This window comes from Camellia sinensis, chromosome 11, assembly GCF_055761805.1.
Source record: "Camellia sinensis isolate YWXY chromosome 11, ASM5576180v1, whole genome shotgun sequence".
NCBI lineage: Eukaryota > Viridiplantae > Streptophyta > Magnoliopsida > Ericales > Theaceae > Camellia > Camellia sinensis.
In genome coordinates, this window is record NC_138971.1 from 160,912,191 (window position 1) to 160,931,826 (window position 19,636).

Below are 19,636 nucleotides of genomic sequence, written 5' to 3' on the forward strand. Positions count from 1 at the left end.
TTCGGATTCAACGAGATGAAGTCTATGTAAACTTACTAGGGATTAGTTTCATGGTTCCTTAGTCACCATTCTACTCAATTTACAATCACTTTTGGCATTCATGATTACTAAGGCTTAACTAAAGGCTACACACCATATCTACCCATCACAGCTCCTTTTTCCCAGATTTTTGAAGCATCAGATTCTAAACTATGACTATGTGGCAGTATGGTGTCTTATTCAATGTTATGTGACTATAACCAGTATATTAAGGATGCAAATGGGGGTTATCTATATTTCAATACAATAGCTTGGCCTGTCATTTTATTTTAATTTATTTTTAAATTCATACATCTTATGTTGGTGGCATATATTTGGTTAGTTATGTAATATCTTAATGGGAACACTGTATGGCATACTCATTTGACTGACTCTGGAAACATTTCATTAGATATTAATGTGTATTAGTTGGGCATTGTTTTATATAAAAATTTAGATCCATAGGTTTTTACTCAATAGTTATTAATTAATTATTTTTTCTCTCACAACTATCGATTTAATGAAAATTGGAATATTACACCCTTAAATTAGCATATCTTGCTTTAACTTCTCTAGACTGCGTATATAGTTGAGTAAAGAGAAAATCAAACAGAGTACTAACTGCAGTAACAGGCCATAAGTACTAAATTATAGTCTCGGGCCATTCATTGGAATTGTCGCATGTGGCTATCAATTCTATTGGCATCGTTCATTTCTTATATGCATAGCTTCTTACGTACATTATTAAGTTCCTTTGCAGAATTTTATCACATTTTGTTTACCAAGTAAAATGTGAGCCAAAATAGTTATTGTTTCCCAATGTATTATTTTTTCAATATCCCAATGCAGTTGATAGATGTGTCAATTCTGGTATTCGGGGCATATATATATTTTTCCAAATACGTGTAGTTCAATCATAACATTTTGCATTTGGATACTTGAGTACTTAAATTGACTGCTTTAGAAACTCAATGTGGCATATTGTGGGCTTTCTTTCCGTGTTATGTTATTGCTTTTTACTCTCAGCTCACTGCTTTATTGGTTAAATTTTCTCTGAATTATGTTATTTGTCTTCTTATTGATGGTTATTTTGCTGTGGTTTAAGTTTTGGTTTTGAATACTTCTTCTGTTTACGCTAAATTGCTTTGGCTATTTTCTCATGTGAATTATATGGTTGAAATTTATATAACTTAGTATAATCATTGGACTTCAACTTTTTTTTTTAAATTAAAATATATATATATCTAAAATTTGTCCTATTCACCTACCTTTGATTAACTTGGCATAGTCAGAGACATGGACAAGAGTTGGATTGCACTAGGTAGCACAGTTGATAGAAGGATAAGTCGGGCATATTATGATGGGGTAATATCATTTCTTCGTTTTGCAATGGCGGTTATCGATCGAGATGGTAAAATTTTGTGCCCTTGTCGAAAGTGTGTGAATGTTGTTCGTCATAATTTTCAAATTGTTCAAATTCATTTGCTGCAACATGGGATTATTTCAACTTACACTATCTGGCACGTACATGGGGAACCCCGTGAATCAAATGAGGCTCATCATCATGATATACCTGTTAAGGGCAATGAGATTTTGGGAGGTATTGATGCCTTAGTAGAAGATCGAATAAGAGGGGAATCAACTAATACAACCCAGAAGCAGGAGGTTCGCACTTTTGATAAATTGTTGAATGATGCCAAACGTGAGGTGTACCCAGGTTACACAAATTACACTTTGTTACAGTTTGTCATCGAGATACTTAATATGAAGGTAACAAACCATTAGAGTAATAAGTCAGTTGACATGATGCTAGAGTTTTTAACATAACTTTTACCGAAGGATAATTTGGTTCCAAAGTCAACTTATGAAGCTAAAAAAATACTACGTGAATCGGGTTTGTCATACGAGCTCATTGATGCTTGTGTAAATGACTGTGTGCTATTTTGGAAGGCGAATGCAACATTAGATAAATGCCCAAATTGTAATGTTTCTAGATACAAGACAAATCATGGTAGAGGTAAGAAGATCTCTCGTAAGGTCCTTCGATACTTCCCGTTAACACCGAGATTGAAAAGGTTGTACATGTCGAGAAAGAGAGCCGAGGATATGAAATGGTTCAATGAAAAATGTCTAGATGACGGTGTATTGAGGCATCCTGCAGATAGTGATGAATGGAAGGAATTCGATTCACAACATCCTGAATTCGCCTTGGAGCCTCGGAATGTGAGGCTAGGGTTGGCTACTGATAGGTTCAACCCTTTTGGAAATATGAATAACTCATATAGTTTGTGGCCTGTCGTACTCATTCCGTACAACTTGCCACCGTGGTTGGCTATGAAGGACCCATTTTTCATGCTGTCATTACTTATTCCTGGTGAATCACAACCAGGAATTGATATTGATGTCTACATGAGACCTTTGGTGGATGAATTGAATGAATTATGGAAAAATGGTGCATTAACCTATGATGCCTCGACTGGTGAGACGTTCTGCATGCATGCAGCTTTGATGTGGATGATACATGATTGGCCCGCATTTGGTGACATGTCTGGATGGAGAACAAAGGGTCATTACTCTTGTTATACTTGCAATGACGAACCGTATTTTGAATCTTTAAGAAATAAGACTGTGTACAGTAACCATCGATGCTACTTGCCTGATGACCACCCAGAAAGGCAAAAGAGTAGAGCATATAATGGCAAGCATGAAAAACGAAAGAGATCTTTGGTGATACCGATAGAAAAGATTGAAGAACAATTGGCCAGCGTGACGGGTGTCACATATGGAAAACATCCAAGCAATAGGAAAAGACCTCGTCAGAACCCAAATTGGACAAAGGTAAGCATCTTATATGAGCTACCGTATTGGAAGAAAAAGAAGCTTCGACACAACATTGATGTCATGCACGTGGAGAAGAACTTTAGTGAAAATGTTGTTGGAACTATGTTGGGAATTGATGGGAAGAACAAGGATACAGATAAGGCACGAATGGATTTAGAAGATATGAATATAAGGAAAGAATTGTGGCTGACAAAAAATCCCGATGGATCATATGTCAAACCTCGAGGTAGCTTCTCACTGACCCCTAAAGAGAAAGAGGGTTTCTTTGAATTCTTGAAATCAGTCAAGTATCCAGATGGGTACGCGGCAAACATTTTGAGATCAGTGAATGCAAAAAATGGTAGATTAACAGGATTGAAAATCCACGACTGTCATGTACTTATACAACGAATTCTTCCAATTGGGATGCGTGGTTACGTAGATAAAGAGATCAGTACAGCAGTTTTTGAGTTAGGTAGCTTTTTCCAAGATCTATGCTCAAGGACACTCAAACGAAGTGAAATGGAGAAATTAGAGGAACGCATAGTACTCATACTATGTAAGTTTGAAAAGATCTTTCCTCCAGCCTTCTTCGATGTAATGGTTCATTTGGCCATTCACTTGCCACGTGAGACTATTCTCGGAGGACCTGTGCAATATCGGTGGATGTACCCGATTGAAAGGTAATTTCTAAAATTGTAGTTTCAAATGAAAGGTGTAGATTATGTTGTGTGCCTAACCAATATCCTAATTGGTTGTCTCTTCAAGGTTTCTCGAAGCTTTAAAAAAGTTTGTCAACAACTGAGCTTGACCAGAAGGTTCTATTGTAGAGGCTTACATTGTCAAGGAGTGCATTACTTTTTGCTCAATGTATCTTGAAGGGATTGAAACCGTGCATAATCGAGATGCACGAAATGAAGATTATGGAGTCCGGCGTCAAGGTTTGACAATATTCACTGAAACTGCTCGTCCTATTGGCCAAATCAGAAAGCATGTTGAGATGTCACAGGAACTTCGTGATATTACTCATTGGTTCTTATTATACAATAGCCCTGAGATGGAGAAGTATCTTCAGTACGTGTTTCTTATAATTATATATATTTTAACATTTTAACACAAGAATTTGTTACAAATTTCCACTGGACAAGATATAACTCAGATACAACAGCAGGAATTTCCAAAGTGGTTCAAAGAATATGTAAGTCATTTTTAATATTCACAATTGCCCAAACACTATTAGGCTTGTATAAAATACAAACATTACTAACATAATTCAAGTGTTGAACATTGCATGTGGATGTAGATAAATAGATTGAGAGTTGATGAAGCACTAGAAGCAACCGAAGAATTGTGGTCATTAGCGAATGGTCCTAATTTGCTAGTGAAAGAGTACTCGGGTTGTATAATCAATGGTGTACAATTCCATACGAAGGAATTAGACAATCATCGTAAGAGCCAAAATAGTGGTGTGCTTACCAAAGGGGACTACAAGGGAGAGATGCACGAATTCTATGGTCACTTGTGCAATATTTGGGAATTTGAGTACCTGTGTCAAAATAAAGTTGTTTTTTTTCAATGTGAATGGTACAACACGGTAACACTGGTAGAAGTAGAACAGTAAGAGCTGACACATATTGCACAAGCATCGATGTCACAAGCCGATGGTATCAATCTGACCCTTTTATCTTGCCTAGTCAAGCTAAACTAGTGTTCTACCTGAATGACACCAAATGGGGGCAACCTTGGCAAGTCGTGCAACAGGTCCAACATAGGGGTGTGTTTGATGTACCAGAGGTTGGTGATGGAGAACCACCGGATCAACCAGAATTTAATGATTCATTCCAACAAGAAAACATTAACTCAATTGTCCCGATCAACATTGAAGATATTATTCGATTTCATAGGGATGATATTGAAGCTGAGGTTATTCCGAATAAAACAAAGAGAGATGGTAGAGATGACGAAAGATAAAGAACTTGGCATACTTGATGATGATATGGATCCTGATATGGAACCTGATATGGACTATGATATTTAGTTTTTGTTTTTTTTAGGTTTCTATATGGACATATGGTTTTAATGCATTACATAGTTATGCTATATTTTGTTGTGTCTCTTCAAGTAAATATTCTGCTTTATGTTTTATATCAATTTATGCTTTTTAGTTATCAAAATGGCCAAAGGGGAGAAACAATATCTCAAACCAGGTTTTCTAGCGAAACAAAAGTGAACAGAGTACGAAATGGAAAGAAATAAGACAATCAAGAAGAATAAAAAGAAAATGGATGCTCTACAATTGAACTGTTTAGCAGCTTCTTTGATGGGTTCTACTCAGCCCAATCGTGTTAATCAGAAGGGAAAGAACATTAGGGTTGAGGTAGATGATGATGACTACATACCATCAGATCATGAAGATGACACTGATGATGCTGAGTCCTTTGAAAGTGTTGACGATGAGGTACTATATGTATGGCCATTCTCTTTTGTTATCATGTCTCATAGCTATATATTTGTTAATGATGCTTTGTTAATACCATCTTTATATTTCCATATACTTTTTTGGGTGAATAAGCCATAAAATAAAACTAGAAAATATACATCCTACATGCAACCTCCATAACATCAACTTCAGTGTTCAAACTAGGAATATAGAAACCAATCCAAAAAAGTAACCTCACATCAGTAGGCCCTCAACAACAAATTCCTGAACAAGGCACCAGCACAGATAGAAACCTGCAAAAGCAACCAGTTAGGGAAAAATGTGGTACTACATGTTGCATCGTTTTGCCATGTTTCAAAGAATGAATAATACAGATTTCGCAAAGACTTGAACCCTAGATCAATGCTCTTCCATAATTATTGATAAGTCATATTTTCAACAATGGCCTTGATGAGTTTCCATATACATATCTTTACTTATCCATTTTTATGTATTTATTGTTTATGCTTTTGTATTATGTTTTTTAGGGCTTACCAATGCCACCCAAATGATTGGTGCAGTCATCTCCTCAACCTTCGCATGAGGCAATTGTTGTTCTGAATAGGGATTTACATGACAATGTGGAGACCCAACACTCACAACCACTTGATGGCGATATAGAGGCACCGAGGGAGGCAGCTCCCCAATCTAGTGTCAGTAAGTTGCTGAATTTTACTATTAAAATGAAATCCTTTGTTTTAATACAATTCTATGGTGCAAAAGAACAGACTCTAATGAATGTTCTAGACCTTGAGTGCCTAACAGTTAAAGAAAACTTGAGTGCCTTACTGAAAACTGAGTTTTGCTCTAATAAATTGCAGAGAAAGTTTTCAATAAAAAAATTTTACTGACCTTAAGTGCCTAACAGTTAAAGCATACTCTGTTCTCTGAAAACTTTCTTGGTGCAAAATTCCTTTTTTGCTGAATTTTTTTTCTTCTGAAATTGAACTTTAAGATGCTGGACTAATGGATTGCATTGTGATAGACTAATAGATAGTTATTGATGATGGATTGTGCTGGATTGGTTGTGGACTAATGGATTGTGTTGTCACTATTAGAAAGCACAAACAACACGTACAATAGATGTATACAACCTGCAAACTTTTTTTATTCCAGTCCTGGACCTGTGTTGGTATTGTTTTGGGTCTGTTTTGGTTGGACAAGATATATCTGTGAGGTTGTGGTCTTCCAATATATCTGTGTTGTTTTGGTCTTGTAATATATCTGTTGCCATATATCTGTGTTGTTTTGGGTCTGTTTTGGTCTTACAATCTGTTTTGGTCTTGTTATTAATAACAAAACAAATGCAACAATACTATTACTAATCTAAACCATCAATTCAAGTCAAATATCCATCTATATCTGTTGCAATATATCTGTTCTATTTTGGTCTTGCAATCTGTGTTGGTCTTGTTATCAATAACAAAACAAATGCAGCAACACTACTACTAATCTAAACCATCCATTCAAGTCAAACATCCATCCATATCTGTTGCAATATATTTGTTCTGTTTTGGTCTTGCAATCTATTTCGGTGTTGATATCAATAACAAAACAAATGCATCCATCCATTCAAGTCAAACATCCATCCATTGTGTACAAACCAAACCATCCATTGTTTACAAACCAAACTGAAATCAGTCTGTCACCAAAGGTGATGTATTAGGTGAAATCAAGTTCATTATGCACTGTGTTACTGTAATGATGTATGCTTAAACCAATGATCATTAGGTGTTCTCTGTGTAAACTGTGTTATCATTGCAGTTACACAGTTTACACAAAGTATCCTGGTTTAGCACCTAACTTAGTGCATAATGAACTTGATTTCATCTAATACATCACCTTTATGCCATTACAGTAACACAGTTTACACAGAGAACACAATTTACTTTAGCAATTTACTTTGAAATAGTTACAGTAACATTAGATAAGGGTGTGCCATTGACTTTGATATAACAGAGAACACAGTTTACTTTACCATTTTTATTGCCTTTAAATTATTCTCTTCATCAATTGAACCTCTGTAGACAATATTGCTTGTTTTGTGACATATGATTTCATTTCGAAACCATCATTGGCATTTAGATACCCATTAAGTCAAGCGTGTTTTGAGTACTTTCTCTTGTTGTCAGACTGAAGAGCTTTTAATCCACACAACTTAATCTCTAGTTTTGCTTGCTTTTTCTCTCTTGAGGGTTGTGCAAATGTATTTTGTATTGTTATGGCTAGTCTATTGAGTGTTCATAGCCTTTGTTTCCTCATGTGGCAAATGAACATTCCTATGTGGTTTATTTTAGGATGATTCTTTTTGTAGTTTATTTGTTTGGTTTTGTTTCTCTTGTATAGCTCTAGTTTTTTTGTTTGGTATTGTAAGGCCAGGGGAATACCCCTTGTATATCTCTATATGTTATCATTTTATTTTATGACTTATTCAACAACAACAAAATAAAGTTGCTTATATTGTATTTAGGATTTCACTTTAATTAATTACTAACCAGTCAATCTAATGTCTTTACAATAGTGCCTAGTAGACACCCTTGTGGCTTAACACGCAGGTTTAAGGTTCAAGCAATGGTTGAGAAAGATGGAAAGCTCAAAGTTCCCATACCACAGGAGTATCTTGCGCCAGTGGGGGATCATGCCTCTAAATTAGTCTCCAATATTGGTGTTGAGGTCCGAACACACTTGCCAAACTTTAGCATTCGCAGGTGGAAACATGTCAACGAAGAAGTTACGGCACCTATGTTTCAGCGTCTAACGGTAAAAGTTTTACATAATTGATTGAATTAATGTAATATAATTAATTATGACTTACAAGATTTATGGCTATTGCTAGGATCAATTTGACATGGAAGGTGAATCCACTAATGTTAGGAAAGCGGTGGCAACAAAGTGTGGACGGAGCTTGAGCAGCCACACCTACAGACTACAAAAAAAATACCTGAACCTTAAAAGTGCTAAGGGAGAGGAGTATGCTAGAAGCCACCCACCGCCTGAATGTGAACTCGAGAAATGGAAAAACTTGATTGACAAGAAGTGGAATGATACCAATTGGCTGGTAAACGTTTCTTATGTTTATTTATTGTTGACAATTTCCTTGTCTTCCTAATATATATATTTTTCTATTGGAACTTGCTCCTTGTAGAAGCAATCAAATGCTAACATTGACAATAGAAATCAATTGTAGACGAAGCATAGGTGTGGATCAAAATCTCTCCCAGTTAGGGTACACGAGGCGGTGGGTCTTCTTTAATTTTTTTTTCCCCTTTTTTTTTTATAAAGATGATTCTACTACCATCGTTCTTATTTAACTTACTAGTGGAACAAAAAAAATCAAACAATTGCAAATGGGGGCCAACTGCCAAAGTTGCCATGTGTTTACAAATCTACGCACTTTAATGATGTCACAAAGCAGTGGATTTCTCCGGAGTGCGAAAAGAATTATGTATGTATATTTACCTTTTGTATTAGGATGATTGCAATTTTAATTGTATCTTTATTCATTTTTCTTTTTTTTATTTTATAAAATGACAGGATGACATGATAAAGATTCAAGCTAAACATTGCTCCGAACCTGGTGTGGTTCCAATTACTCCATAGGAGCTATCTGTGAAGGTGCTGAAGCCAAGGTCGGGATATGTTAAAGGACTCGGGTTGAGGTGTTCCTTCTCTATCAAGACTTCCAGTGCTTCGACTGACAGTGACTATGTGAGGCGTCTAGAGATAGAAATACAAGAGCAAAAGGAGGAAATTCAATCACAAAAAGAGGAAATTCAGTCACATAAAGAGGAAATTACAGCACATAAACATGAAATTCAGGTACAAAAAGAGGAAATTCAAGCACAAAATAAAGAGATAGGGAAGATGAATGGGTCGATTGACGAGCATTTTGAGATCACATCAAGCATCATGGAGTTTCTTAAGAAGCAAGGTTTCAAAGGACAATTTAGAGGATGAAGTATCCCATGAACTCGTACATCGCCTTTTTGGTAAGTCTCGCTCGTTTTATCATTTTATTTTTCTCATGTTGGTTAGTATATACTAGTTAAAGTACAGCGGTTTGACTACTTATTAACTAAGATTTAATAAGTTTGAAGATGTATTTAATGAAAATAGATTCATTATCAAAATTCTTACTTAGCATGACCCTAGTTAAAATACACACTAACCGAAGTAAAGACAAAACTATGTGTTTATTTTTTTGTGTATTTTTGCTAGGCAGTGTTGGGAGTTGCTCTAAGTTAGTGATGTGATTAATAATAGGTGTCTCTCTGATTGAGATTTTCACAGTAGTAGAAATGAATGAACATTTATTGAGTCTCAGGTAGTGGGTTGGTCAGGTTTGTATATGACTTTATGATTGTTGTTGTTTTTTATTTGCTTTAATTATTCTTTTGGATTGTATTTCTTTTTCGAACACCATGAAACAACACTTGAACTCATTTAAAACACGTAACCAGATGTACTCTTTCTGTCTTCAATATCTCCGGCATAGTCGCTATCCGTAAACGCCAACAACTCACCATCTCCTCCTTTCTTATAATGAATTCCATAGTTTACAATCCCTTTTAAGTATCAAAGTGCTCTCTTAGCTGCCTGTAGATGAATTTCCATTGGTTTTGCCATATATGTACTTATGAGACAAGTAACAAACATCATGTCCGGTCCCGTGGCAGTGAGATACATTAAACTACCCACCAGCTGCTTGTAATACGTCTCATCAACTAAGTCTCCATTTCCGTCTGCTTATTTTGAAACCTGGAACTACGTTTTTCCCCAAAAGTCACCTTGCAATCTATTTTTCCCCAAAATGTATGTTCATATGTTTTATCTATATACATATATTTTATTTCAAAAAACAAGAAAAATATTAAGTTCATAGGAGAACAAATATCTTCATCTATAATACATCTATCTCTTGGTTATGTGTCCCGAGATTTTAGTTGATTTGCTCTTATTCAACATCCCTCGAAAAAAAACTAAAGTTTTCTTATGTCAAGTAGCAAGAGGAGGAAATTATGTTTATAACCAAACTGCCCTTATAGTTTCTATGCAAAGTTAATATTTCTATAGCTGTTGAACAATGCGAATTGCAATGCATATGATAATATCAAAGAAAGTAACTTTTAAAGATGAAAATGTTTACAGATCTTTAGCATTTTAAAAATTGCAATTTTATGAAAAAAAAAACTTAATCATTGTTGCAACATTATGTTAATAGCATCATAATTCAGAGTAGTATAAAATGTTTACTCAATCATTGGAACTCTTGATAGGATAAGTAATTTAAAAGTAAATTATGGGGTTTCCAGAATTAAGATTAATGCTAATCCTATTGTCAGTGCCATTTTAGATGTAGAAAAACTGAAGCCAATTCTAAAAGGTTGGCAAGTAGGCCCTAATTCGGGGGAGGGGGGGTTGGTGTTGCTTCCTATTGCTTCCATCTTGGTGACCAGAAAGTTTTCATTACAAAAAAACCATCTTCTAGTGCTAGTTTTTTAGGTAAATGAGATTGTAATGGGTGGGGACTGGAACAGGATTAAGCTTGTAAACACGTAGACTAGTGTTTGCTGTCAATCCGAATCAACCCTGCTGTACTTGACTAAGATATCTCCTTTACCAACCCTAAAATTGTATTCAAACACAACATAACCTCATCATAATTAATTGATGATTTTTTTAACACGTTCTGGACTCCTTTTAGGACAGATTTGAATATCCTCAAGGCAGCATTACATGCCAAACTCTTGATTTCCTTGGTATATTGGATACCGGTACGTTTGATGACGCGACTATGATTTGGGTTTCCAAATCGCCCTCTTCATTTTCGTGGAGATTATCTGTAAGATCGGCTTGTTGTATTTCTTCAGACATTATGATAGCGCAGCGATCTGTTAGAATTGTCAGGCACACAATTCTCATATGGGGCATCAATGGCTAATGCATGTTCTTATATATCCAATTTCATAGAGTTGGGAGAATAATTAATGTAAGACGACGTCTCTAAAACGACGTCGCATTGATGCCGTAACTCACTCTCAAATGACGTCACTTACTCTCTCGGATGACGTAAGTCACTCTCTGAAAAATTATACTGGTGGAAGAGAGTTAGGGAGTGAGTTATAGAGGTGCCCCGAAGTGTCCCATTAATATTACCTGGGACGCTCCCCCCCCCGCGCCACGTGTCGTCCCCCGATTGGTGCTCCCTTCCGCAATTCGCGGCGTGTTGTAGCCTAAGGCTTCCGCTCCGCGCCCAGATCTGCGGTCAGGATTAAAAATCTAAAAAGCCAAGCGCAAGCGGGAAATTTGAATTTAAAGGCAAGCGCAAGCTGATGGTGTAAATAGTTAACCTACGTATGGCCCACGTCTTGATTTTTCTGCATCGTGGGTGATCTGTTATTATTCTGTGCCATACGTTATACAGGAACCTGATTTACAAATATGAACTGTTTACGTTGACCCATGTCACGGTCAACATATTACATCTATAAAACAAAATCGATGTAATGCATTTAACGGTGGGTTCCTATGGTCCAGTGGTGACCCACGAACTGGTTGTATGGTCAGGGGCACGGAAATAGACCGTTTTGTTGTATTGCGGCGTGTTCCCGTTCTAATGCCGCCGCAATCAAATGATGAATATCCAGTTGTTAGCCGTCAAGGCGTTAAAACATTTATCAACATCGAAAAAAATGTTGTATCCGAATTCCGTGATAGTTTAGGTCAATTTAGCGGCTCGTATAATAATATTGTAAAAAATGCAATTATTTGTTATTTTGTGTGGGAATGTCGCACAAAATCGATTGTAAGGGCGTATCTGAATTGTAGATTGAAATATTGTTACTAGTAAAATAATTTCTTCTTATTACAAATATTAGTTACAAATTATTTTACAGTTGCCTCCGTTGTACATTTACTTTCTGGGTTGATGTGGATCCTTCCACTGCGGCTTTTACAACTTCTCCTATTAATTTGGACACCTCGTCCGTAGTGAGTCTTGATGATTCTGAGTTATTGGATCTGGCCTCGCTAACTGATAGGCCTATGTCAGCTGGGCCGCTAGGCTGATTATTTGGGCCAGTGTTGATTAGTGATGGGCCGTGGGTCGGCAAAATTATATCGCGCCGACTGAATGATTCAGGCCCATCCCGAATTGAACTTGCTGACATTCGTGCTGCCATTATTCTTTGGGCAGATGAACCGTAATGGCCCAACGATGCTGACAATGTCTTTGTGGATCGAAAATGTGATTCGGAATTGCTGCGTGTTAGTCTTGCCTTTGTCATTTTGCGCTCCACGTGCCAAATATCCATGTGGCTGTTGTTGAATACCTTGGACAAAACAGTTATTAATGGCGGCCGATAAGTAATTTCCTCTGGGAACGATGATGTTTGGAAAGCCAATGTGGCTTTCATTTTGCAATATTTCACATCATCGTTGATGTTTGTTTGAAGCAATTTGTAGGACCCTGTCCATGGACATCCTTTTTTATCTGCGGCAGCATAGGCGTTTCCAAAATATGTTATGTCTACTGGGCATGTAACTGGAAACGTAAAGCGGGCCTGTAATTGATCATCTGCTCGTAGTCGTGTGTCTCGTATTTCGACTTCGACGCGACCGGTGGAATTAAACGGACACTGTGGCCTGTAGCTTAGCTTGCATTTGTCAATCATCATAGACTTATACGTAAGTTTTTTCCACATTGTATCGCCTATCTTTGGATTGTAGATTGGTATATTGGATGCCGGTACGTTTGATGTCGCGTCTATGATTTGGGTTTCCAAATCGCCCTCTTCATTTTCGTGGAGATTATCTGTAAGATCGGCTTGTTGTATTTCTTCAGACATTATGATAGCGCAGCGATCTGTTAGAATTGTCAGGCACACAATTCTCATATGGGGCATCAATGGCTAATGCATGTTCTTATATATCCAATTTCATAGAGTTGGGAGAATAATTAATGTAAGATGACGTCTCTAAAACGACGTCGCATTGATGCCATAACTCACTCTCAAATGACGTCACTTACTCTCTCGGATGACGTAAGTCACTCTCTGGAAAATTATACTGGTGGAAGAGAGTTAGGGAGGGAGTTATATAGGTGCCCCGGAGCGTCCCACTAATATTACCTGGGACGCTCCCCTCCCCCCCCCCCCGCGCGCGCCACGTGTCGTCCCCTGATTGGTGCTCCCTAGTGCTAGTTTTTTAGGTAAATGAGATGGTAATGGGTGGGGACTGGAACAGGATTAAGCTTGTAAACACATAGACTTGTGTTTGCTGTCAATCCGAATCAACCCAGCTCTACTTGACTAAGATATCTCCTTTACCAACCCTAAAATTGTATTCAAACACAACATAACCTCATCATAATTAATTGATGAGTTTTTTAACACGTTCTGGACTCCTTTCAGGACAGATTTGAATATCCTCAAGGCAGCATCACATGCCAAACTCTTGATTTCCTTGGGAACAGTCACCATTGATCCTTGACCTTGACTGATGAGAATACGAATCATCTTTATGCAGAAGTCCAAACGATTCAGATCCCATGACAACCATTTAATGGGATAATGCTTCCATGAGCATTTAACAAATACCGAAGGTCCAGTAATAGGGGTTTTAGCTGATGGTTCATAATTTACCTGCTTATTTAAGTCATCATCCAAATCGTTACTTCTTATCAAAATAAAATCATCAAGCAGATCTAGGCAGATATTCCATAACCAGATGCTCTTACTGTCGGGTCCAACCCGGAACACTGCATCAAAGATAGGCTCACAAACAGTTTTTGCCATTGAAGGGCAGCTGACAGAGGTATCAAGTTTGTGCAGCAAATAACACCACGTGTTTAGGCAGGATGAGTGAACTGATATAATACATTTACTTGTCATGATACCTATTATAGGAGTCATTATGAGTTTTACACTCTTAGAAAATCCTTCTCCTTCTCTTCCACTATTATTCCCTCTTGCCAATTTGTTTGTATTTTACACTGGATTGGGTTAGTAAAGATTTCCGGCTCATAAATTAAGATTGAGAAGCAAAACAGAAATTGAACTCAGCCGGGACTGAGTTGAATAATGCGATAAGTAATCCTTTCTTTGGTGCTTCTGGAGTCTGTTGGTGTGTGTTGCTACTGGTTTTTGCGCTACTGGTGTTACTACTAGTTTTGTGCAATTACTGCTGTATGTTAAACCTGCTGGAGTCTGCTGGTGTAGCTGTTTCTTGTGCAGCTACTGGCTCCTTTAGTGTATGTTGTTAAACCTGATGAGTGGAGGGCCTGTGCATACTGCTGGTGGTGTATGCTCTGTTTGTTTGTTGTTCTGTTTTATTTTGTTTTTCCTGTCTTTTTTGGTTCCTCTTGTAGGATTGGTTTCTCACCAATCTTAGGGTTGATGCTCTTTCCTCTTCCCTCTTTGTTGATGTAAAAAAAAGTAATCCTTTCTTTGGGGTTCTCTAATCCCAACTTTTTGTTAAAAATGCATACATTGTAGACATGAGGTTTGCTTTTCAAATTTCATATAAGTTTTAGTTGAAATGCATCCATCATTGTCAACTTTGTTGTAATGACTAGGACTGAGGGGTTTGTTTTACTTTATACATGGATGCAAATTGGTATAAATAAGAAGGCATTGAAGGGCTTCAACGGTACAACCCAAAAGTCTTAATTCCTAGATTTATGTTTGCTGGCCTTTGCTGAGGCATTCTTAACTACACCATTTGCTTCAACTAAAAATTTTTGACCTGGAAAAAGTAAAGCAAAGAGAATACTGTTACAGTTACAAATTTTATTGTTTGTTTACTTTTCTCAGATGAATACTCAGCTATTATTAGCAAGAATTCATCTATGACCCCCTGTGATTCATTTTGTGTGGGGATTGGATTAGCCCTTGTCTTTGCATTGTGGTAGGCTTTAGATTTATTAACTTACCTTTGTATACCGAAAGATATTTTTAAGAATTTTGTGATTCGAGGAAGTGTGAGAATAGATTATAGTGGAAAAAGTATTTGATTTTGACAAAAAAATAGCTTATATTATCATTACGGAAGTAATCTAAAGTTTTCAGATCATTAGTTATTTTCAGAAAAATTTGTAAATCAATTCAAAAGGATTTATCTTACAAGCTTCGAAGAAATTGAAAGTCCCTGGATGTTTTTTGTAATTATGGTAAGATCTGGCTGGTTTAACTAGTTTGATGAACTGTGGTTGGTGCTTGATGTATTTTTGGTAAGAACTTTAATACACACGTATTGTTGACAAGATGCTGCACCTACGGACATATTATGGCATGTTTGCTTCTAATACACCCCCTCATTCACAATGCTTTCAATTGTGACTTGAAAAACATAGGGAGCCTGTACCACATTTTGAATCAGTTATGGCTATAGTGCTTAATATACTTTGTCAAATTATAGGCAGTATTGGAGCAATTTCAAGGTCTAGGAGTACGAATTCAATTAGTTTGCAGTTTTCTATCATTTATAGGAGTGGTATTCAAGTGCATATTTGTTAAGTCATATTGGGCATTGCAGTCATTTTATATGATCTGAGGCAACTATGCTAAATTACATTGGGGTTCAAAATCATTTTGTGAAACATAAAGGACACTTGTATATTTGTATATGTGCAAAATACTACCATGTTTTTCTTTTTTATTTGTTCTCTATTACAAACATCATGTTCGGTCTCGTGGCAGTGAGATACATTAAACTACCCACCAGCTGCTTGTAATACATCTCATCAACTAAGTCTCTATTTCCGTGTTGCTTTATCATCAAGGATCACTTCAACTCTTTGAAGTTTTGAATTGTTATATGCAATTCTACTAAATTGGTTTATAAAATAAAATTATTTATATATGAGTTTAGATGTAATTGATAATATATTAATGTTTGCCTTGTTTATTTTCTTTGCAGATTGGTTTTGATGACGTTCAGAAGCATACTTGCAAATGAAGATCAACTGTTGAATTTTTTTTCCTAAACTGATGATTAGTTGTAGTTGCAAATCAAGATTGAGTGTTGATTTTTTTTTGTGGAATCCGCGTTAGTTCATTTTTGGATTTGCTTTGATGGTTTTTTTGTGATACTTAATGGATTATTATTAAAGTTGTTTGATGGATATATTTTGATTTATAATATAAATTGTTTAGTGAATTTTTTTGTGGAGTGATGTATAATAGCTAGTGGATTTCTTAGTACAATTAAAAACTATCGGGATATGAGCAGGGATATTTGTGAAAAAATAATTTCAATTGAATATAAAATATGGAACAAGTTTAGTGACGAATTTGTTTCGTCATTTGTACTTGTTATTATGACAAAGTGATTATTCGTCACTAATAAACTTTTTTTGTGACAAAATTTACTGCAGTTTATATATGAAAGTTTTTATTTATTTTGTTGTTTGGTGACTAAAAATTTCGTCACGTATATATATTTGTGACGAAATATATTTTGTCACCCATGTATGACTTTTGAAAACGAAAAATTTCATCACCTTTACATCTAATTGTGACGAAATTATTTTCTCATCAATGATCAACATGCGTGACAAATTTATTCATCAACTAAAGTTATAAATATGGTACTGAATAACTATTTGGTGACGAAAATAAGAATTTTTGGCGACAAAATGTTGTTTTATTGGTGACAAAAAAATATGACTTTTGAAGACGAAAAATTTCATCACCTTTACATCTAATTGTGACGAAATTATTTCCTCATCAATGATCAACATGCGTGACAAATTTATTCGTCAACTAAAATTATAAATATGGTACTGAATAACTATTTGGTGACGAAAATGAGAATTTTTGGCGACAAAATGCTTGTTTATTGGTGACAAAAAATTTGGTCGCTGAAGTAATTTTATTGGTGACGAAATTATTTTTCGTCACATTGGTTTTTAGTGACAAACATTCAATGACGAAACCGGTGACGAAAATATTTCGTCACAAATATCTATAGTGACAAAATTAGCTCTTTGAAGACAAAAAAAATTCGTCATTTAAGACCCAACTTGTTGTAGTGTAGGTTGTTCCACCATTTTTCAACCCAAATGGCATGACACAGTAGTGGTAGGTTCCACGGTCATTGATGAAGAAGGTATGTTCCTGGTTAGACGAGTGCATCAAAATTTTATTGTAGCCAGAGAAGGCGTCCATAAACTCAGCATTTGATGTTCGGCCGTAGTGTCGACAAGCAGATCTAGGTGAGGAAAGGGATAACTATCTTCGGGGCAAGCTCGATTGAGATCGGAATAGTCGACACAGAGTCGCCATTTACCGTTATTTTTATGGACCAAGACCACATTTGACAGCCATCTAAGGTAGTCCACGTTCTTGACAAACTGAGCCTCTAGTAGCTTATCTACCTCAGAAGCAATAAGAGCGTTGCGTTCCGGGTGAAAAATGCGCTGCTTCTGGCAGAAGGGCCGAAAATGGGGCTCGATGCTCAAACGATGAGTGATGAAGGAGGGATCAATACGTGGCATGTCAGAATGGGTCCAGACAAACACATCATTGTGCTCGGTCAAGAGGGTTGTAAGATTGGCCTTAGCTTGGGGGGATAATTGGCTACCGATCTTGGCTGTTTTTGTTGGGTTGGCGGGGTCAATGGGAACTTCAACAAGTTCTTCCACTGGTTCCCCCCTGACTAATTCATCTTCGTCTCTGACGTCAAGTCCTTCGATGATCATTGCCTCCTTTAGCTTGACCTCTTTGAGTGAAGTGGCGTAGCATTCTCTGGCCACAGTCTACTCCCCCTCACGGTGCCGACGCCGAGGTCGGTAGGGAATTTCATGGCCAGATGGTACGTGGAGGTGACAGCTTGAAAAGCGTTTAGGGCGGTGCGGCCAAGGATGATGTTATAAGCAGAGGGGCAGTCGACGACGAGAAAAGTGAGCAACTTAGTGGTTTGCCATGGGTATTCTCCAATAGTGATGGGAAGATCGATAGAGCTTATGGAGGTCACCCGATCTCCAGTGAAGCCCACCAGTGGGGTTTGGAGAGGGGATAAACTTTCTTCCCCGACCTTGTGCTGGCGATAGGCATTTAGGAAGATTATGTCCGAAAAGCTACCATTGTCGACAAGCACCCGTCTGACTTTGTAATTGGACATGAGAGCAGAGATGACGAGGGGGTCGTCATGGGAATAACGGATGCCTGTGCAATCAGCTTCTGTGAAGGTGATGGGCTCTATCCATTGCTTGGGGTGTTTGAGGGGGCGGTCCAATGTTGCAACTTCTTTATCTGAGCCCTGCCTGATTTTCCTGAGTTTTGCCCGTTGGGCTGAACGGGATGGCCCTCCGCATGCAAGTCCGTTGGCAATAACTCTGATTTCTCCAACCGGGGGGACAGGGTTGCCTTGTGCCCAGGGTTGTTGTGGGGGTCTGTCATGGCCTTGGTGAGGTTGTGCGAGTTGTCGAGGGGGGGTGCACCGGTGGTTATTTCTGGCAAGTTCGGTCCTTGGCCGTTGCTGAGGGAGGGCTGCCGTGAACGGGCTGAGACGTCCCTGGCGAATCAAGCCCTCAACTTGGTCTTTGAGGTTAACACACTCCTCGGTATTATGGCTACGGTCCTGATGAAGCGGCAGTATTTGTGCTGGTCCCACCGGTTGGAAAGAGACCACGACGGTTAGGGCTGTTTCAAGGGATAATCTCATTGGATCTGGTTCAAGACTTGTTCTATAGGGGAATTAAGGGGTGTGTATTGTTCGAACCGGCCGGGCGGTTGGGTAGGTGCCGACCGGTCGGCTCAAGCAGGTCGGTCGGCATATTGAGGTGTTTGCTGTGTGTACTAGGTGCTTCTGGTTTCAGAGTCCTTTCTCTTCTCTCTGGGGGTTGGGTTTTTGGTTGTGGAGTCTTGTCGGGCGGCTAGGGGATCTTCGGCGTTCATGTATTTTTGGGCTTTAGAGATGAGGGTTGCCATGGAGGTTGGAGGATTTTTGGAGAGGAAAGAAGGAAATCGGATGGTCGTAGACCGGCCATGAAAGCTATGAGAATGACATTGTCATCATTTTCTACCACCTGCAAGGCCTCGGTGTTGAAACAGGTGACGAAGCTGCGCAGCGACTCTCCCTCCGTCTGACGGATATTGAAGAGTTGAGTTGCCGGACGCCGCTGGCGCTGGGCACCAATGAAATGACTGAGAAAAGAGTCAGTTAGGTGCTGAAAAGTAGATACTGAGTCCGTCAGCAACTGACTAAACCACAGTCGAGCCGACCCCTTAAACGTTACGAGGAAAGCCCGACACATGATCTCATCAGGAAATGCATGGAGGACCATGAGGGTCCTGTAAGTCTCCAAGTGGTCTATTG

The 19,636-nt window shown here is 37.8% G+C and overlaps 2 protein-coding genes across 2 annotated transcripts; one reads left to right on the forward strand and one right to left on the reverse strand.

Moving 5' to 3' along the window:
• Positions 1-1,314: 1,314 nt before the first annotated feature.
• LOC145802817 (uncharacterized) lies at positions 1,315-3,643 on the forward strand. The gene is made up of 3 exons (XM_082895609.1): positions 1,315-1,788; positions 1,969-3,521; positions 3,607-3,643. The coding sequence occupies exons 1-3, from the start codon at positions 1,315-1,317 to the stop codon at positions 3,641-3,643; spliced, it is 2,064 nt and encodes a 687-aa protein (XP_082751735.1).
• Positions 3,644-18,025: 14,382 nt separating this feature from the next.
• Positions 18,026-18,982, reverse strand: LOC145802818 (uncharacterized). The gene has a single exon (XM_082895610.1). It carries the CDS (start codon positions 18,980-18,982, stop codon positions 18,026-18,028), a length of 957 nt encoding a protein of 318 aa, XP_082751736.1.
• Positions 18,983-19,636: the final 654 nt, after the last annotated feature.

Bases quoted from the DNA above. Each gene is read 5' to 3' on its own strand.
- LOC145802817 (XM_082895609.1), top strand. From the start codon at position 1,315: ATGGACAAGAGTTGGATTGCACTAGGTAGCACAGTTGATAGAAGGATA. The intron at 1,789-1,968 runs GTAACAAACCAT...CTATTTTGGAAG, and splicing joins TCGAGATACTTAATATGAAG to GCGAATGCAACATTAGATAA. The intron at 3,522-3,606 runs GTAATTTCTAAA...TGTCTCTTCAAG, and splicing joins TGGATGTACCCGATTGAAAG to GTTTCTCGAAGCTTTAAAAA.
- LOC145802818 (XM_082895610.1), bottom strand. From the start codon at position 18,982: ATGAGATTATCCCTTGAAACAGCCCTAACCGTCGTGGTCTCTTTCCAA.